Raw genomic sequence first — 21,871 nt, forward strand, 5'->3', positions numbered from 1 at the left:
ACCAGTGAAGCTATGGAGGATCTGCGGGCGTGCTTGGACTGCACTGACTGGGACATGTTCACGACTGCTACCAATAGTCTGGATGAGCTCACAGAGGCTGTGACATCATACATCAGCTTCTGTGAGGACTGCTGTATACCAACACGCACCAGGGTAAGCTACAACAACGACAAACCCTGGTTTACAGCTAAACTCAGAAGGTTGAGGTCAGAGAAAGAGGCCGCGTTTAGGAGTGGGGACAAAGACAGTTTCAAGGAGTCAAAGAACAGGTTTAGCAAGGCGGTGAGGGAGGCTAAACGACTGTACTCAGAGAGGCTAAAACACCAATTCTCTGCAAACGACTCTGCTTCTGTCTGGAGAGGGCTCAGGCAAATTACCAACTACAAGCCCAGAGCCCCCCACTCCACTAACGACTCCCGCCTGGCCAACGACCTGAATGAGTTCTACTGCAGATTTGAAAGACAATTGGACAGTCTTGAACTACCCCTTCCCACCCAGGAGGCCTCCCACCTCCCCCCCTCTACAGTGACGACTCTCTCCATTCAGGAGGGTGAAGTTAACAGACTTTTCAAGAGGCAGAACCCCCGCAAAGCAGCTGGGCCGGACTCTGTCTCTCCAGCCACCCTCAAGCACTGCGCTGACCAGCTGTCTCCGGTGTTTACCCACATCTTTAACACCTCCCTTGAGACATGCCATGTGCCAGCCTGTCTCAAGTCCTCCACCATCATCCCTGTGCCCAAAAAGCCAAGGCCAACAGGACATAATGACTACAGACCCGTCGCCCTGACCTCTGTGGTAATGAAGTCTTTCGAGCGCCTGGTGCTGGCACACCTTAAATCCATCACTGACCCTCTACTGGACCCCCTGCAGTTTGCCTACAGAGCCAACAGGTCTGTGGACGATGCAGTTAACATGGCCCTCCACTTCACCCTACAGCACCTGGACTCCCCAGCATCCTATGCCAGGATCCTGTTTGTGGACTTCAGCTCTGCCTTCAACACCATCATCCCCGCCCTGCTTCAGGACAAGCTCTCCCAGCTGAACGTGCCTGATTCCACCTGCAGGTGGATCACAGACTTCCTGTCTGACAGGAAGCAGTGCGTTAAGCTGGGAACACAAGTCTCTGACTCCCGGTCCATCAGCACCGGATCACCTCAGGGCTGCGTCCTTTCTCCTCTGCTCTTCTCCCTGTACACCAACAGTTGCACCTCCAGTCATCCGTCCGTCAAACTCCTGAAGTTTGCGGACGACACCACCCTTATTGGGCTCATCTCTGGTGGAGACGAGTCTGATTATAGGTGGGAAGCGGCCAACCTGGTGACCTGGTGCAGCCAGAACAACTTAGAGCTCAATGCTCTTAAGACAGTGGAGATGGTTGTGGACTTCAGGAGGAACACAGCCCCACTCACCCCCATCACCCTGTGTGACTCCCCAGTCAACACTGTGGAGTCCTTCCGCTTCCTGGGCACTATCCTCTCCCAGGACCTCAAGTGGGAACTGAACATCAGCTCCCTCATCAAGAAAGCACAACAGAGGATGTACTTCCTTCGGCAGCTGAAGAAGTTCAACCTGCCAAAGACAATGATGGTGCACTTCTACTCAGCCATCATTGAGTCCATCCTCACCTCCTCCATCACCGTCTGGTACGCTGCTGCCACTGCCAAGGACAAGAGCAGACTGCAGCGTATCATCCGTACTGCTGAGAAGGTGATTGGCTGCAATCTGCCTACCCTCGAGGACCTGCACACCTCGAGGACCCTGAGGCGAGCGAGGAAGATTGTGGCCGACTCCTCCCACCCTGGACACTCCCTGTTTCAGTCACTCCCCTCCGGCAGAAGGCTGCGGTCTATCAGGACCAATACCTCACGCCACAAAAACAGTTTCTTCCCTTCCGCTGTTGGCCTCTTCAACAAGGCCAAGGGACCACACTGACTCAAATGACTTATTGCTTAAAACACACTGCTTTTGCACTGCACCACAACATGGTATCTTGTAGATTTGTATTTTTTGTAATATTTGTATTTTTGTATTTTTATATTGTAATTTACGGCAACTTATATTTATCCCACTTAGTACTGCTAGTTTATGTACCCTTAGTATAGTTAGTCCACATATTTAAATTTTAGGTATATGTTTATTGTATGCACCTTCCTGCCAAAGCAAATTCCTTGTCTGTGCAAACTTTCATGGCGAATAAATCCCTTTCTGATTCTGATTCTGAAGAGTCCATGGGTATTTATGGATGAATACAGTGTTCTGGACTAATTATTTTACTTGATTGGATTATTTGGACAATTGAGAATGTAAACAGACCATTTTGGTTGGAATGTTTTGTATTGGTAGACAACTGTGAGGCTCAATATGTGAGTCGGACAAAGATGTTGATTGTACCTGCTTTTGCGACTAGTGTTTCACGATACCAACATTTTGACTTTGATACCAATACAAAGTGTAGTATCACGATACTCGATAACGAAATTATACTTGAAACTGAAACTATACTGATTTGATACTCGTCACCAAATACATAACAAACAAACAGTTCACAAGGGTTGATCACATTTTCGAATTAACTGCCAAAACGACCAACATATCCTACCAACATTTCCACTTAAACCACATTTCCACTTCCAGCAACCCAACCTTTTTTCTGACAGGGGTATTATGTTAACTAAAGTATAGGCAATGCTATGTTCGCTAAATTTACGATGGGAATGTATTTTTTAATTGTCCGTACTGTATTAGTCACCTACATGTAGCCAGGACTCGCAACTAACTGTTTTTTCTCACTGTCCCAGTACCGTTCCGAAGTGCAAAATTAACTGTCCCAAACTGAACTTGACCTGTCCCAAAATGTAAATTCTTGTGTTTTTGCATTTTGACATTCTGACATGGGTCTAGGTCATTTGCAACACTATTTAAGTAATAAATCAATTCGTAGGGAAGAAAATCAACGTGAATACATACACGATGAAATACACAATTTTCTTGGTTGTATCATGGTGGGGCTAACACAATTCTTGGTGTGGCTGTAGCCCAACCAAGACATAACCAACATGAACAGCTATAAGTGCAAGTGTACCTGTGGAAAAAAGCAAGCAACAGTAATAAAACAATATATCACAGCGAGAACAAAAATTTTAATCAGTTACCACTAACCACAAGAGCAACAAGTCTCTAAGCAAGAGTCATTGTGATCCTTGAGGAAACTAACATCGGGTCAAGCGAACCGTTCCTAAGTACCGTTGTACTCCCGGAACAAGTGCGTCTTGAGCCTTTTCTTGAAGGTGGAGAGACAGTCAGTGTCTCTGATGGAGGTGGGGAGTTGATTCCACCACTGGGGGGCCAGACAGGAGAAGAGCTTGTGTTGGGACCGGGCGGTTTGTAACATGTTTTACCACATGCTCTTATGGTTCTTCCCTTTGGCACTTACTTTGGTTGTTCACAATGTGTGCTTCATGTTTTGGCTACTCGCAATGTTTTTGTGGCTATCTTGTTGTTATTATCAGTGATCTATGCACTTTGTAAAGCTCTCTCTTGGAAGTCGCTTTGGATAAAAGCGTCTGCTAAATGAATAAATGTAATGTAAATGTACACCCCCGGACTAAATAGAATGAATAGGCTATATCTTGCAGTTTTCGGAAGATGCGATATGCACCGAAAGTTAAGACAGAACTTGAACCATAATCGGGCCAGGTACAGTGCAATGTAGTCAGTACAAAAATACTGGGTGTTAAAACACATCTAGGATAAGTCAAGAAAGCAGGATCCTGAAATTTGATCAAGTGCGAATGTTGTTTACTTTTTTTCTTCACTGCGGTGAAATAACCAGTGCTCGACACTTCAAATGATTAACACAAAACAATCACACCTCTCTTAAGGCGTGAAACGGTCTAAAATCTTTGAAGCCTAATATTTAGGCTGGACCTTTCTTTGTTTTTCAACATTCAGGTACGCGTATCTTCAACTATTTTCATATTTCAACGTATGACACATCATTTGAAATCTTATAATCTGCACTTTCACAATCTGTAAAAAACTGAGAAATGAGTTGTCCGTCAACCGCCCCTTTTCACCAGAGTGTGTCATATAGGGCATGTGTACCTACAGCTCTGTAAATAATTAAGAGACCACTGGACCTTTTTCTTTCATTACATTTTAACCTTCCGTTCCTCACTCAAAATTGTCTTCCTCAACTTTTTTTCTTTATATGAAAAAATATATTTTGTGTGTCACATAGTTTAGTACTTAACAATCCTACGGCCCGCTGGCCCATAGGAACGCTTGTCATGTCAACCAAATTGATGCGACCGCCACATTGGATTTTATTGAAAGGTGTAAAAACTTTTCACTGGCCACAAAGTTTGTCTGATCTCCCCCAAAATTGGTAGAGATGATCTTCAGACCAAGCCTCAAACAATCTTTGAAAAAATATTCGCACAACCATTTGTTCGTTACAGCCAATCAAATGCGGCAGCTTAGCCGCCATACAGGAAGTGAGTGCGTATCTCAGCAACCATTTGTCTGATTGTGACGTTAATCGGCCACTTGGGGCGCTACAGCTGAAAAACACTTTATACCAGGAGTGTCAAACATACGGCCCACGGGCCAGAACCGGCCTGCAAAAGGGTCCAGTTCGGCCCCTTGGATGACTTTGCAAAGTGTGAAAATTGCAGTAACTTACTTATTTAATAAAATCCACTGTTATTCCTGATTTGTCCACTAGGGGTTGTGCTGTCGGGTCACTCTGTCCTAGTGTAGCAGGCCTATGCTCTGATGCTATTATAGATCCCATGTGGTAACGTAGAGGCTGTGAGACACAACACTGTCAAGTGCAGGCAACTTTCGATGTAGGACTGTGGCAGATTGGATTTCAGATCTTGCTGGGGATTTGGACAGCCAAAGTATGCACAAAGTTAGTCATTTGTTGCATTTTTGTTGCAATTGATGAGGGCTCGGACATTACAGATGTTACTCAACTGACCATATTCATTGGTGAGACCAAGAAGTTTCCTGAGTTGGTGCCGATGGCAGACACCACAACAGCAAATTACATTTTGAACTCTATTGTTGGTGCGCTGGACAGGGCCGGGGTGGACTGGGCCAGTGCTGTCAGCCTGGCTACAGATGGCACACCATAGATTATTTTTCTGTAATGCACATTTAATGCCAGCAGACTGACTGCATATGTTAAAACTGAGACAGTAAACTGTTGAAATTGTACTTACCGTACTTTTCGGACTATAAGGTGCACCTGAATATAAGCCGCAGCAGCTAAATTGAATGATGTGTACATTTATAAGCCGCACTGGACTATAAGCCACAGGTGTTTTAATGTTTAACCCCTTTGACTCCTGTTAAATGTGCCTAAAAACGCCTAAACAGCATACCCAAAGTAAATTGGAAGCTGTTCTTGAACCATTTGGAGTACATGCATGTAAATGATCTCTTTTGAAAGCTGACACTCTGAAGTTATGTCCCCTGTTGTCAGGACCCCTGTCAGTCCTACTAGTGTTGAGTAATAGAAGCTTGAACACAAGGAAAGTGAAAATTTATATTTCCGCCTAGATTTTGTTTTGAAAACAGAGGCCTGAAGAGGCCTAGAGGTGGTAGGTATTATCTGGAAGACTAAGTTGGACCACAGGTTGAAGCCTTACCCAATTCAAATCAAAAGTCAAACATAATACCACAATATATTCATATTTGACACATGTTTTTATAAGAGTACATCCAGGCATTTTCTAAAAGGGCCTTTTGGAGACTCCAAAATGACCCTTTGTAACCAAGGTCAAATACTCATGATAAAAAGGTATTATTTTTCATAATTGTTATCTCTAATGAAAGGTGGTACTTAGAACTATCATATATAATAGCTAAATCGCTAATTAGTATTACTGAAACACAAAAACTGAAGCATGAACACATTGGAGTGCTTTATCTGATTCCAAGGATTGGCGCACAAAGAACACTGATTCTGTCAACCATATTGCACAATCGACTGTTATTTTGAAGGCTCCACAGACACATACAAATGAGGTATTGGCATTTTCAGCTAGCTGTCAGCTACAAGGCTAACGAGCTAATTTCAGAGCCAGTCGAAGCCAGTTCGAGAAATTTGTTTAGAACGAGTGTGGGGGGGGGGCAGGACGCACAGACCTAGTTGGCTTTAGAGGGCTGTCAACGGGGCATGGAAGCTCCTATTGGGTCAAACAAGGTGTCAATCAAAATGGGAGGGTTCAACGGACATTTTGATGCCTTCATATTGTAAATACTCCGTTGCTAACCGGAGAAAAGAACACTTTTATGTGAACAAGTTGTTTCTTCTGTCGGCTAACTTGCATAATGAAACAAAGGATAATGGATATTCATGAACGTAAAACATTGTATTTGGACGAATTACTTTACATGGTTAGATAATTTGAACCCTTGGGACTGTAAGCAGATCAAGTTTTGATGGCATGATTTGCACACCTGGACCTATTTGAACCACTTAGGGTGAGTAAAACTTTTTTCTTTGGCATTGTTGAAGGAATGTTCACCGGAAAAAGACGTTGACTTTGCTTGCTATTGCGACATGATCTTGAATTGGTTTATTTCAATGGAAGCACAAGAATCGTAGCTTTCCAATGATGTATAACATGTGTAGCGTCTAAAAAATATATTTGTTAGAATTTAGTGCGTCGTAACTGAGGGGGGGCAGCATTTTTGTAACGTGGGCGAAACAGGAACGTAAACAGGTTAATTACCATATGTAAGGGTTCGTGCACAGAGGGGATTGTCGGAAAGAGATGGCTGCTTGAGGAAGCTCCCATTTATTAACATTTCAACAAACAAGTTGCATATTTGCATAACGTATTCAAATGTTACCAGTGTGCGAAATACAGAGGGGTCCGGGGGGGCTCGACCCCCCGATTAACCCATGAGCCCCCCTGAAAGCCTCAAAAGCAACATTTGAAGGCGGTCAATTTTTTTTTCAAAATAAATAAATAAATATTGTCACTAATGGTCACAAAAATGTTTTTAAGCTAACCATGTTCAGTATTCAGAAATCAAAACATTTATTCACAATTTTTTTGGCCAAGCGGAGCCAGCCAGTCCTGTGCACCAAAAAGAAACGTTGAGAAGTCAATGGCTAGCAAGCGAAAGCTAACCAGAGTGTATCATTCACACACTTTGGGTTCACATCCAAAAAGGTGGCACTCAGAGATGAAGAGGCACCGAATGACAATGCACTTGTTATAAAACAACGTGCATCCAAACAACTTTAGCCAATGCAACCTCTTATGTCAGTGTTGCTTTACGAATACTAGCCTACCATATAGAATAATAGTAGAATACTAGAATAATAGCATATCGGATTATCAAAAATGGTTAAGTGTGTGCGTGTGTGTGTTGTCATGTAGGCTATAGACTGATTGTCTTGGCTTGCATCCATAAAATAGTTACTGTAATGTTATACCTTCTGCCAGTAGCGGACTGACCATCGGTAGCGGCAATTTTTTTGTTGTTGCTCAAATCAGCCAAAACATTTTGCTTGCGCGCCATGCGCACTCGCATTAACTGTAGAACTCCCTACTAGCATCACATCAAACCCACAATGTGCATGCATTAGCAGGGCACTTTGGTGGTGTATACGGGGCCTGGTTCTGGTGGGCCAGTCTGGATCAAAGTCCAAGGCCTATTTTTACTCCCAGTCCGTCCCTGCCTACTGCATATTGAGCAAATTTAGATCGGTATTGCGCAACAATCGAGAGATGGGGACCCCCCCGAATGTTGACGGGTATTTCGCACACTGAGTGTTACCATTTAGTGCAATAGTAGCTACAGAACATATACTGTGCTGTGTAAACTGTACTGTATCACATAGCGTTTCAGACACAAACTTTTCAACTTTCAAACTTAAACGGTGCGCTCCCTACGCACATACCGGCAGTGATCTACAGCAGTGGTTTTCAACCAGTGGTCCTTGAGGGAGTGCTAGGGGTTCCCCAGCAAAATTTGTTAATAGTGTCACAATCATTTAACCACTTAACTTTGGCTATTTTTGAAAAACCTTGAAAAAGACAATGCGAAAATGTACTGATATCTTAGTCGCCGTTAGCTGTAAAAATCCATAGATTAGCCGCACCGTTACATAAGCTGCAGGGTCGAAAAATGTGAAAAAAGGCGCGGCTTATAGTCCGAAAATTACAGTATTTTTCTCAAGACATCTCAGGCTGTTCATCATCTGATTTGTAAATGGATGGTTTATACATTGTGAACGTTTTCTAAATGTACATGTACATCTTTACACTAAAAGAAAGGGAAACACCTAACCCTTTTATATACTTATTATATACCAAAATATTACTTTTACAATTGAAGTTTAAAAAAAGCACCCATCTGCAACTGACGCAAGCACACCTCACAGAAATTGTACCCTCTATAGTTTATAGGTTTATTATGCAATGGTTTTACTGGTCCGGCCCACTTGATCAAATTGGGCTGTATGTGGCCAATTACGTAATTGGAATCTTTGCAAGGGAGGGAGGGACTGCAGGAAGCAAAAATGTGTTTTGTCTAATAACTGTTGATTTGTTTGCCTTAATTCATTGATTCTTTTGTCTAGTGATATCGTGGGAGATCCCAAATATATGTTAACTTGTGATACCAGCCGAATTGATGCAGCCGCCATTAAGAATAAAAAACACATTAAAAAAGGGTTTTCGCTTTTCCTCCTACAAATTTTGTCCAAAGTTAACCAAATGTGTCAAAGATGATCTTCAGACTACGCCTCAGAAAGGCTATCAAACGGACTTCTGATTTTCGAAACCATTTGTCCGGTAGAGCCAATCAAAATCGCCACGAATTTGGGTTGTGTATCTCAGTAAATGTATAATGCAGTCACACCAAACTTGGTAAATATACTCAGTCCTGTTCTGAGGATATCTAAACAGTTTTTTGAGTCATTTGACCTATTTGGGCCCCCTCATTGTTGCTTTCAGCTATATTTTTTATAATTATTATTATTTAAGAAGAATGGACAGACCTGCCATTTTGTGTGTGTGTGTGCATGTCTTACCTGCCCACTGGAATGGCAAAATAGAATACTGACAGCATTCGTGTCCTCTTCTCCTTAACGTACAGATCAGCTATGATGGTGGGTGCTATGGTGGAGTAGCTGGCTTCCCCTACTCCAACCAAACCTCTTGTCAATAGCAGTGCCCAGAAATACTGAAATACAAAAGCAAGTGTAAAATGTACATATATTTATATTAGGACTGCCCTCTAATAGTCAACCAAACAGTCGATGAGAAAACTCTTGGTTAACCAAGTTGACTGATCGAATGGTTGCAGAAAAAACAAACTAAACAGGAAGTGGAGAACTCACGCAGTCAGTGACAGACAGACATGATCGTTTACACAGCTGGTCCATGCCGTAATTAATTATGTCAGGCAGGAATGACAAAGGTTGGGATAATTTTTAGAGGGCCGTGCCAAATTACGTTGTGTCCTTGGGCAAGGCACTTCACCCTACTTGCCTCGGGGGAATGTCCCTGTAATTACTGCAAGTCGCTCTGGATAAGAGCATCTGCTAAATGATAAATGTAAAGGACGACTCCAAAAAGATGACAGGCAAACTCTGCATGCAATGTTTGCCTATCATTCATCGACCTCAAACATGGCTTATCATTTGAAACATATAAGTAGCCTAACATTAGCCCCTTTCTTGGCCGGTAGGTCTAACATTAGATAACCTAGATAAATATGCACTATTTGGCTCATCCAAGTGTTCATGGGGAAGTTAAATTAATACCTTGTTTACTGCATGTTTAACTCAATATGCATTTCTCTCTCTCAATACGCGCATTCACTATACTGCCCGTGTCAGCCTCAACTGAGAAACAAGAGTAAGGACAAAATTGCAGATTTTATTGCACTTGACGTGTAACTGATGTTACACTTTGTATATTGATAAATTACAGCATCTGGACTCCCCAGCATCCTATGCCAGGATCCTGTTTGTGGACTTCAGCTCTGCCTTCAATACCATCATCCCCGCCCTGCTTCAGGACAAGCTCTCCCAGCTGAACGTGCCTGATTCCACCTGCAGGTTGATCACAGACTTCCTGTCTGACAGGAAGCAGTGCGTTAAGCTGGGAACACAAGTCTCTGACTCCCGGTCCATCAGCACTGGATCACCCCAGGGCTGCGTCCTTTCTCCTCTGCTCTTCTCCCTGTACACCAACAGCTGCACCTCTAGTCATCCGTCCGTCAAACTCCTGAAGTTTGCGGACGACACCACCCTCATTGGGCTCATCTCTGGTGGAGACGAGTCTGATTATATGTGGGAAGCGGCCAACCTGGTGACCTGGTGCAGCAAGAACAACCTAGAGCTCAATGCTCTTAAGACAGTGGAGATGGTGGTGGACTTCAGGAAGAATACAGCCCCACTCACCCCCATCACCCTGTGTGACTCCCCAGTCAACACTGTGGAGTCCTTCCGCTTCCTGGGCACTATCCTCTCCCAGGACCTCAAGTGGGAACTGAACATCAGCTCCCTCACCAAGAAAGCACAACAGAGGATGTACTTCCTACGGCAGCTGAAGAAATTCAACCTGCCAAAGACAATGATGGTGCACTTCTACACAGCCATCATTGAGTCCATCCTCACCTCCTCCATCACCATCTGGTACGCTGCTGCCACTGCCAAGGACAAGAGCAGGCTGGAGCGTATCATCCACACTGCTGAGAAGGTAATTGGCTGCAATCTTTCTACCCTCGAGGACCTGGACACCTCGAGGACCCTGAGGCGAGCGAGGAAGATTGTGGCCGACTCCTCCCACCCTGGTCACTCCCTGTTTCAGTCACTCCCCTCCGGCAGAAAGCTGCGGTCCATCAGGACCAATACCACACGCCCCAAAACCAGTTTCTTCCCTTCCGCTGTTGACCTCTTCAACAAGGCTAAGGGTTCACACTGACTTCATGACTTAATGCCCTTAAAACAACACTGCTTTTTGCACTGGACAATACAATCCTGTACCATTTGTATTTTTTGTCAATTTTGTATTTTTATATTGTAAATTACTGCAACTTATATTTGATTTTATATTTTATTGTATATTTTATTTTAATCTAATTCCATTGCTAGTCATGTACCCTTAGTTTGCTAGTTATGTACCCTTAGTATAGTTAGTCCTCATATTACAATTTTAGATTCCTATATGTTTAATGTTTGCACCTTCCTGCCAAAGCAAATTCCTTGTCTGTGCAAACTTTCATGGCGAATAAAACCCATTCTGATTCTGATTGCTGTTTTTTTCAACACATTCAGAAACATCAGCCTACTTTTGTCAGCGTTGCTGCGGCTCACTGTGTGTGTGCTTGGAAACGTTATATTTTAAAGGGTTATTGTTATGGTTTAGTATTTCTCTGTAATGTAGAACAGTGTTAGCAATGTTACTTAAAACATTATTTCTCAGCACTGGAACTCAAACCATTTTCTGATACCCCAAAAATATATTTTTTATGAATTTAATTTATAGCATAAATCGGCAAAGACTAGTCAACTAATGGCTTAAAATAACGGCTACTAGTCAACTAGGAAAATATTTAGTCAGGGGCAGCCCTAATATATAAAATAGTTTAATGTATCTTTTTCAACCTCATAAAACTGAAGATGTGTTATTGTACTCTAGCTCAAACTCTAATGGAAAACAATACCTTCAGTGATATTCCTTGACTAAATTCCCAAAAAGTTCCAATCGCTAGCTGAGTCACTGGTCTAATGCAAAGCTTTATAAAGTGCTTTGTGTCTCATACTATTATTTGTGTGTACTCATCTTTGTGCCTAAACAAGATGTCGCACCAAGATGTGCACCAAAAAAAAACAATTACACACTTTTCTCAGGATCAAATAATAAAACAAATATTTAGGATTCTTCCGTCAGGAGGAAACCTATTGGAATTGTTGGTATTATTATTATTATTCTAGTAACTCATCTCATGAACTCATGGGTAAAAAGTTTTGAGATTTGGCACATTGACACAACATGCCACAACTGGAGAGGGTACAATTTCTGGGGAAATTGTGGGGTGTGGTCCTGTATTTTTGTACGCCCTTCGACTGGTTAGCTCCTGCGATTCCCACACAGCAGAAGTGTAGTAGTTAAACTAGCTAGCTCTACAATTTCCTGGGGCTAGGTCTGAATCTAAGAGCAAAACGGAGCACAGCTGCCAGCTGTTGGTATATGCAGGTAGCAACTCGAGTGATAAATAAGTATTTAACTGGTGGGCTCCATGACGCCGGGTAAGTAGGGCTGGAGATTGCTCACCAAAAGAACGAAGGCGAACCAAGTAGCCTCAACTTTCCTAGACTTTTAGCTACGGTACTAATGCTGAGGGCTCGCTGATATCGCTGTCTGTCTTACTAGAACGTCGTATCTATGTGTCGTTGCTAACGTGTGATGAAGTTGTGATGTTAGGCTAGTACTGAGTTCCCTTGTGCCACACAAGGCACTTTTTGCCACAAAAACTTAATTCAAACCTAAACCGCCAAACGGAACTTTCGCGCGAATACAAGCAACTCAATCGGGACCAAGACAAACATTTTGACACCGACGTTGTCTATGTAGTGTAAATATTCAAGTTTTTTGAGGGATGGGAAAACAATAATGAATACAAATAATAAATATATATGAGAGAGAACAATGGTTGTGCTCGCCGAAGGCTTGAGCACACCCAGAAAAAAAGGAACAAAAAAGCCTCAAGAACCCATAAAGTCCGCCATGATAGATTTTCCTGTACAGTCAGGGCTCGACATTAACTTTCCTTTGGACAAGTACATTAACGTTTCACTTGTCCATGCACAAAAGTCACTTGTCCGGGTAAATATTAATCATTTTTTCATTTATATATATGAAATTTATATCATTTATCATCGGTTAAATGTACGTAGTTAAATATCAGCTCATATTTAACTTTAAAGTATACACCTTTTAAAGGATCCCTTGGTAAATCAGCCTCTGCCGGGTAGAAAGGGAAATTGTAAGAAAAAAGTTAAGTTAACACCAACATTTAGTGGCAAAATCCATTGTTATGTCTACAAAATTATTTTAGATATAGTATGAGTTTAGCTAGCTTGCAAATACTGAGGATAGCCTACCGAAGTTGAGTTAACCAATGTCATTAGCGATTTACATTTAGTCATTTAGCAGACGCTCTTATCCAGAGCGATGCTAGCTAGGGTTAGTTTGCTAGCTGTATATAACATTTCACTGGGTCTTGCAGCGCTGCTTGATTTACTGAAATTATTGTTCTGTTATGTTCTACTAGCCATTTGCCTACTTTAGCAAGTCACAGTATTTCCAAGTCCTGATAGTATAACTGAGATGACACAGTAAATAATTCCTCTTTCAAGTAATAAGCCCCCATTCAAGTTTTGAGAATTAAATTAACTGCACGGTCTGTAGAGATCTTGGGACAAAGCTACTTTTTTGTGTTTTGCTAATGCAGAATTCGGTCAAATAAAATCGGTAAAATAGATGTAATGAGTGGCACATAACGTGAAGTAGCATGGCATTTTATTTTCATTGAGTTTTAACTTGTCCAGTGGGGCAAGTAAATTTCTCTTCCACTTGTCCCGGACAATCGGACAAGCCTTAATGTCGAGCCCTGACAGTGACATTTTGCGAAAAAGTACACTACAACTACTATTACAACCCCAATTCCAAAAAAGTTGGGATCGGTGATTCTCATGAAACCAACTTAAGAAAAATGAATTTCCAAAATGAATTAATGCACATAATCACAGCAAATGTAAACTAATACATTTTAATATATAAGTACACAGTTTTTACTACACAGCCCACTTAGTCCTTTAACATTGGTATATTATAAAAAATATTTTAGTGAGATTTCTTTACGAAAAAATTAATTACCGTAACGCGTCAGTGTTGGAATTTAGCTTTCTTATAACAAAATAAGTAATCTGTAAATACATCTTAAACATTTACATACAGTCTATAGTAGAATATATTAACATCCAATAAGTATTTATATTAGTTATATAGTCTTATTATCTATATTACAGGCAAAAACTGTGTGTCCGTGCACAGATTTCACCACTGTAACATTTGTTAACCCGCCTGTCAAAACTATTGTACATTTGTCAATAAAGTTTTATTTACCCAAAAAGCTTGACAGAGAAGAGGACATTCAAGATGGCTACAAGGTAAGAACATCCGCTCGGGTGCAGAGACATAGAGAACGGCTTTACAGCAATCCTGAGCTCCTTGAAGTGTATAAGAGGAAGGAAAGAGAAAGGCTGGCTCACAATTTAAGGGAAAATAATTTGTATAAATTTACCTTAGAGTAGCATGCCCGATAGATGACAAATGATTCTTATATGTTGAATGGAAGTGTACACACACAAATGTATATATACATCTCACTACTACATTAGTATATACCAAGTAGGACCTGGAATGTGTTTTATATTTTTTCATGCAAGATATTTTGGTAACCCTTCCTTTTACAGTCCCTTAAGTCCTAGATATTTACATAGAAAGTAAAGGGTATGTTTTGTGTTTTATTGGGTATTACCGATTGGTACCAAGGTGGTAAATACCTAGATAATTCGAAGTATTTACCCATTAACTAAATACTAACGTGCTGATCATTACTGGGTATGTTTTCTGTATTATTGGGTATTACCGATTGGTACCAAGGTGGTAAATACCTAGATAATTCAAAGTATTTACCCATTAACTAAATACTAACGTGCTGGTTATTACTGGGTAATTTTCACTGGTCCTAATTAGGTAAAGACAGAAGACAAAACTTAGTATTTACCTGGAAACTTATAAATATTACTATTTAAATACCGCTGGTAGTAAGTTGGTAACTACGGGAGATATATATGGTAAATTAAAATGCATTATTGGGTAAATACCACTGCTACTAAGTAGGTAAAGACGGCCAAGCTCCAGCAGAATTACGAACAAAACACTCTACTATTACCCTGCAGTTACCTAAGGTCTATGTCGGTAACAGTCCACGTCTAATGAGAATATAAGATAGTACTTTACAATAAAATACCTTTTCAGATACATTGATCAATGATGGCCTCATTTACTTGGCTGATATACCTACCTCCGCGGGAAGAGTTTTCCTCTACTGTCATGGTAAATCTTCTTGGATACTGGGTATGTTCTTGCGCATGTTTGGACTATTTACTCAGTAAGTAATCTGAAACTGGACTGTAAAAGGAAGCCGTGTTTGTTTCCATGGTGTTACCAGGCTCTTACCATACCCTTTGTAAGCAAATACCTACGGTGGCCGACATGTGCAAACGCGCATGACAAGTGGGTTCCCCTTCGTTCTTTTGATGAGCAGTCTCAGGAGCCCTAGCTACTTACCCGGCGTCATGGAGCCGACCAGCTAAATAGTTATTACGCACTAGCGAAACTTCTGCATATGCAGGTAGTGCTACCTGCATATGCACATGAACCCCCCCCCCCCACCGCCACAAATTTCTTTCTAATCTGTGGGAAACACTGGTTGTGCTCGCCGAAGGTTTGAGCACACCCAACTAAAGAACAAATGAAAAAACACCATAAAGAAACTCAAGAAAAAATACAGGATAATTGATTGTATGAGAAAGAGAATAAAAAGACTGGAGGACGACCGAAGCAGAGGAAACCAGGCCCATCAGGGGAGGAGGAATGGAGGTCCTGACTGTGACCAACACAAGGAAGAGAATGGGAGCCCTTGTTGAAGCTTACCTTTACAGAGATTACTTTACAACCACAATCAATGGAAAAGCTGGGGAAGTAAGGAAATGTGGCCAGATCTATCGGAAGAGGTATCTCAGAGATACAATTGAAAATATCCACAAGAGATTTCTTGAAGAGGACCCTAGTCTGAAGTAGGGCTGGGCGGTATGGCCTAAAATGTTTATCACGGTATAATTTCTAAGCACTGACGGTAACGGTATATATCACAATATATTAGTTATACTTTGTCATGACAATGCAATCCGCACCGCAGCGGCTAATCTATATCAAGGCACAACGCCATATCGGTATTCACGTTCATACGGGTCTACGCCCATCCCTACTCTGAAGATCTCTCGATAACAGTTCTTTAAACACAGGCCCTTTTGGATTATCAGCCCCCGAGTTGTAGACAGGGAGACTTGTGGATGCCAGATACATGAGAACTTCCATGGAAAGGTGAAGAAGTTGTTCCAGCTGGGCATTACAAAGGTTACACCTGCAGCACACGTGGCTGCATCAGTTTGTGATCCTAAAGACATGAACTGCATGTATAAGTAAATGGTAATGTATATAACGCTGGGCTTATTTTCCCGATAATGACCGGCGTTCTATACATTATCCCGCTTATTAAACGGCTTGCCAAAACGAAAAAATAACTTAACACAGTGTGTTTTTTTACAATTTATTTGTTACCATTCGTAGTGTTGATCAGCAAAGAAATAGTTTGCCAAATACGTTGAACTTCGGCTTCAGATCAGCTGACGTCGCTAAGCAACGCTGTTGTCCTCTCTTTGTCTTTTCTTCACTGGCGATGGCAACATCTCAGCCTTTAACCAAGTATCAAAATCGCCATATTTCCCCAAAATATAAAAGTTAATCGGAAACTCATCCATAGTTGCCTGGTATGTAGGCTAAAAAAATTTCTGGTAAGATTCAGATTAGCTGACGTCGCTAAGCAACGGAATATGCTGGGGTTGATAAGTTACCGGACTACCTGTGGAGTGCTACGAAAGACGTGAATCCGAGGCAAAAAGGCCACTTCCCTTGACAGCGGTCAATTATGCATAGCAACGGTCAAATATGGAAAAATAGTTGACCACAGAACATTGGGAAGCCCCATTCAAGTGAATGGAGCATTCTACAGCACTAAGAAGAGCCGTGTAATAATAGGTTTGAAAAATGCCAAACAACAACGTTCCCTTCAGAGATGAACCCAAACACAAAAGGCAACATTGTGTCTTGGGAAGAGTGGGGTAATAGGTCCACTTCATACTCCAGGAAAAATCAAGATGGCTCAACCTTGGATGTTCGCCTGTTTCCGGTGCGCCTGCAGGATGGCCGCAATGCCGATAACTCCACGAGTACCTAGCATTTAGTTTATGTTAGTGTCCGTAATTTGTTTTGTCCATGTTACATTGTCGCTCATTCAGTACGACCGGCAGACACTTCTGGATATTAGGCTGTCACTTGGCAAGGATTATTTTACGAACTTTAATTCCACTTTCCGGGGTACGAGCTCGGACTGCAGCGGGCCCTTTGTTGTTCCGCCGCTGTGCTCACCTGCAAGGCGGAGGAAGAAGAAACAAGGCCGACGTGCAGGAGTTCTCGTCCGAACTCAGAACCGGTGCTTCAAACCTGATTTCCAACCATGCTACTTGCTAACGTTCAGTCCATCGACAAAAAAATGGATGAACTTAATGCTTAATGCTGCTGTGTACTGGCGTTCGTCGAGACTTGGCTGTCTCCAGAGATCTCCAACACGGCGGTTACGCCGTCGGGATTCAACATTTACCGCCAGGACAGGACAGCTGATTCAGACAAGTACATGGGCGGAGGGGTCTGTGTTATGGTTAACTTCACTGTAAGAAATTTTCATAAAATTTACAGTAAAAAACTTAAATACCAACGGTAAATGACTGTAAAATTGTAAACAGTATATCATTGTAGTTTAAACATGGAATTACCCTAAACTAACAAACAGTGCTGAACTTAAATTTTGACTGTAATAACATGTACAAACCACATCATTTTACTGTGGAAAATATAATACTTTGTCAAATTAAAGGGGAAATGTCATAAAAATAATCACGCTAAAATTAACGGTATGATGCTGTTTAAATTACAGGTTTTGCTCATGTATACTTGTAATTGATGGTATAAAACTGTTTACACACCTTAATTTATACGGAAATAAGATGTTAAAAAAAATATATTTTTTTTAAAATTAAAACATGTATGGTCAGTATGGACAGTAAAACACCAGAATGTCCGATTTTGCAGATGTGAACTTTTGAGTACTTTTTGAGTTTAGCATTTTAATCCTCAAAACGGCCTGCTGTGACTGCAGAGTATTTGGAGAATATTGTGTGCACTCTGCTGAGCGCGCGCACACGCCTCTTCCTCCGTCATGGTTGGCGGGCCTCAGCAGAGTGCACACAATATTCTAGATATGTCTGCATGTCAAAAGAATTTGTTCCAGCGTGATAGCAAACAAAGCTTTGTAATAATGTTAGGCTAGTTTACATAGGTCTGCTAGTCCAACGCAGACTTTTCTGCCCTTTTGTGTTGCCCTCACTTAAAAGGTGAATGTTAGTTTTCCTTAACTTAACAAAATGTGTTAATTTTGCTAAATGTAAATTGGGTTAAATTGTCTTTTGCCACATTGTGTATGTTGTGTCGAACATACACAATGGTGAATTGTGATTTCTGTGGTAAGTCTCTTAAGACTTTGAGAGGTTATGTGCTTCACTGCAAACTCCACAGAAACGAACCGCGCTGTTTATTTAATCCTTGTGCTGCCTTCGGGTCACATGACCTAAAGGTTCACAACGAACCATCGTTGTGTTTACCCAATTTTACCCAATACAAAAACAAATAAATAGCATTTTCTTTTAAGAAAATTCCTCACTTTGTTTTTGTATGCGGTAAAGGTGTCGCAATACGACGGTGGGTCATAATGACTGATGGGTCAGAATGACCCGAAGATAACACAAGGGTTAAGTGCTTTGGAGATGGATGCAAGCAGGCATTTTGTAGGTATGGAGCTTTTAAGGCTCATTTTTACCGGAGGCATAATGTTGTATCTGCTAACGAAACAGTCTGGACGGCTGTTACCACTTTTAAATGTGTAGTGGCCTTGTGTGAACGCCAGTGTCAAGATACCCATGAACTGATTGCTCACTTGAAGGAGCATATTGTAGAAGGACATGCTGTAAGTTGTCCAGTTAGAGGATGTAATACAGATTTCCGAGTCAAGTCTTCTTTTACAGCGCATATGTCACAGAAGCACAAAGGTTTTACAGACCGCTGTGTAAGTGATGTGTATAGAGAATCTGCTTCTCATCCGTCAACATCTACTCCACCCGAGTCAGGTGACTTTGTCCCTCACTGTGACGCAGGTCCAGAGACAGGCACAGATGAAGTCAATTTGGACATATCTGAAAATGTCAGTGATCTTTATCTTAGAAACGTGAGTTTGTTCTACTTGAGATTGCAGGGGCAGTTCCTTCTGCCTGCTTCAACTATACAGAACATTGTTGAGGAAATGCAAAACATATACTTTGAGTAAACTTAGTTCACTGCTAAAAAATGACACCTCATTATCAGATGAGGACATAACCAAGGTTTGTGAGTCTGTCAAGGGATTTGATCTGTTCACTGCATGTCATACAGGGCCAATGCGAACAGATTATTCAAGAGACAAGTCTTTTAAAGTGTGTCAGGAGAGCACTCACCCGAATCTCCTTCAGATGTTCTAAGTGACATTAATGATGGTCAGATATTAAAAAACAATGATTTTCTTTCTCAAAATCCATCATGTGTCAAGTTAGTTCTATACCAGGATGCCTTCGAAGTAGTTAACCCTAGTAGCTCTGCCAAGACAAGACATAAAGTTTTAGCTGTCTATGCATCTGTTGCCAACTTACCACTTCATGTACGGTCTGATACAGACCACATGTCACTTGTGTTATTGTGTAGAGAGAAAGATTTCCAAGTGTTTGGGCATGCTAAGGTGTTCTCTGAACTAATAACAGACTTGGAGGATAATGGGATTGTTGTATCAAATGAAACAGTCAAGGGAACCTTGTATTGCATTGCTGGAGATAATTTGGGCTCCCATTGCATCGGTGGATTCACTGAAAATTTCAGCACCTCAAAATATTTCTGTAGGTACTGCTTAATAAACAGATCTGACTTTCATGGTGATTCAAATCTTTGTGGACCAGAGAGGACTATTGAGAACTACAATTCTGCTGTTGATCGCCTCCAGACCGAAGGTACATCCACAGATGTGGAAGGAGTAAAGTTTAAGTCGGTCTTTAATTCTTTGAAATACTTTAATGTCTGTCTGCCAGGTTTGCCACCTTGTCTGGGACACGACATCTTTGAGGGTGTTTTGTCTGACGATCTTGCACTGTATCTTAAGTATTTCATAAAGAAAAAGGCTTGGTTCATTTATTCCATTCTGAATCGACGGATTAAACAGTTCAAATACTGCGCTTCCGATACTTCTACAAAACCATGTGAGGTCAGCCCCCATTGAACTAAACTCTCAGGTCAAGCTGTACAGAATGGGAATTTTATAAGGCTGTTGCCTCTCATAATTGGTGACAGAGTGGAAGATAAAGCAGATAATGTGTGGCAGTTGACTCTGCAGCTGAAAGACATTGTGGACATGATATGTGCTCAGAAAATCTCTGTCCCTCAGGTTGCATACCTTGATGTTCTTATTCAAGAATATTTAGAGTCAAGAAAAGCTTGATTCCCAGAATGTTGCCTGAAACCAAAGCATCATTATTTACGTCACTACCCAGAAATGATTCTGAAATGTGGGCCCCTGATCAAACTATGGACAATGCGCTTTGAAAGTAAGCACAGTTATTTCAAGAGATGTGCAAGGAATCTGAAAAATTTCAAAAACCTCTGTCTGACTCTGTCATCAGCTGTTACATGCGTATCTTTCAGCAGGATCGGGCAAGGCTGTCTTCCAAGTTAAAGATGGTTCTCCATTTTACTCAGGACTATACAGTAAAGCCATTCAAGATGCAGTCAGACAATTTGGCTTCACTGAGACCAACACAAAGGTCACAGTAGAAATTCTGTATAAGGGAACGTCATATAAAAAAGGGCAATTCCTTGTCACAGGGAACATTGACTTAATTTTGATTAAAAATGATACTGTTCATTTTCTGATGTCAGTGTACACAGCAGAATTCCTTTCTGACTACCAACTTTACTCAGTTAGGAAAGACAATGAAAAGATGCAGTGTCTGAACATCAGTGACTTGATTGATTTCTATCCATTGCCATCTTTTATGAAAGATGGATACCAAATCTTTCCTTTGAAACACAGTGTGTTATCACATTGTTAACTGTCTTGGACTGTCATTCTGTGGTTAATTGTGCTTTATTCACTTTCATACTCAGAAATGGATAGTCCAGAGTAAATCAACATTCGCAGTGCCATCACAAATGTGTTGCCAGACCTCCCAGCCTCAATATTAGATAATTTAGTGGAGACACTCCAATCATTGGGGGTAGAGACCAGCGAGGATTTTCACTTCATCCAGGAAGCTGATCTGCTTTCAACACTGAGACCAATTCAAGCAAGAAGATTGGTAGCTGCCTGGAAACAAACCAGTAAGTAATTTTGACAACCTTTTTTGAAGTAGGTCTGAACTCAGGGTAAAACATACTTTAAGTACATTTTGTTGATTCCATTCTTTACAGCACAAACCAATGAAGGCCATAGCCAGTCAGCGTTGTCTCCTCCATCTTCCTCAACATGTTCTTCAGTCAGTCTCTCCCCGCCGATTACTGCTGCAGACTGGGTTGAAGACTTCCAGATCCCATGGACAAAGTTTCCTGAAGGCTTGATGCAGTGTTTAGAGAGGGGGGAAAGGCCAAGTCCACGGCTATGTAGAGAAATGGTCCAGATTGTTGTTACTTTAATGATTTAAGCCTGTGCCTCTCCCAATACAAAAGCCTCAACAGAAGTTGCCAAAAGAATTATTGCAAAGTATCCACAGTCACTGCAAGATGTCATAGCAGGTGATGTGGTTGGACAAGGATATCACTCACTAGTCAAGCAATTACAAGCCCTGATTGAAAAT

General features: G+C 41.5%; 1 protein-coding gene across 2 annotated transcripts in view; it reads right to left on the minus strand.

Moving 5' to 3' along the window:
• The window catches only part of spns1 (SPNS lysolipid transporter 1, lysophospholipid), a 63,883-nt gene that overhangs the window by 26,952 nt on the left and 15,060 nt on the right, over positions 1 to 21,871 (minus strand). For both annotated transcript variants that reach the window (XM_067233785.1, XM_067233784.1), the window contains exon 5: positions 9,062 to 9,213. In XM_067233785.1, coding sequence (XP_067089886.1) covers positions 9,062 to 9,213 — 152 coding nt within the window. The remainder of the gene's footprint in view (positions 1 to 9,061; positions 9,214 to 21,871) is intronic.

The sequence above is a fragment of the Osmerus mordax genome, chromosome 3, assembly GCF_038355195.1.
Source record: "Osmerus mordax isolate fOsmMor3 chromosome 3, fOsmMor3.pri, whole genome shotgun sequence".
NCBI lineage: Eukaryota > Metazoa > Chordata > Actinopteri > Osmeriformes > Osmeridae > Osmerus > Osmerus mordax.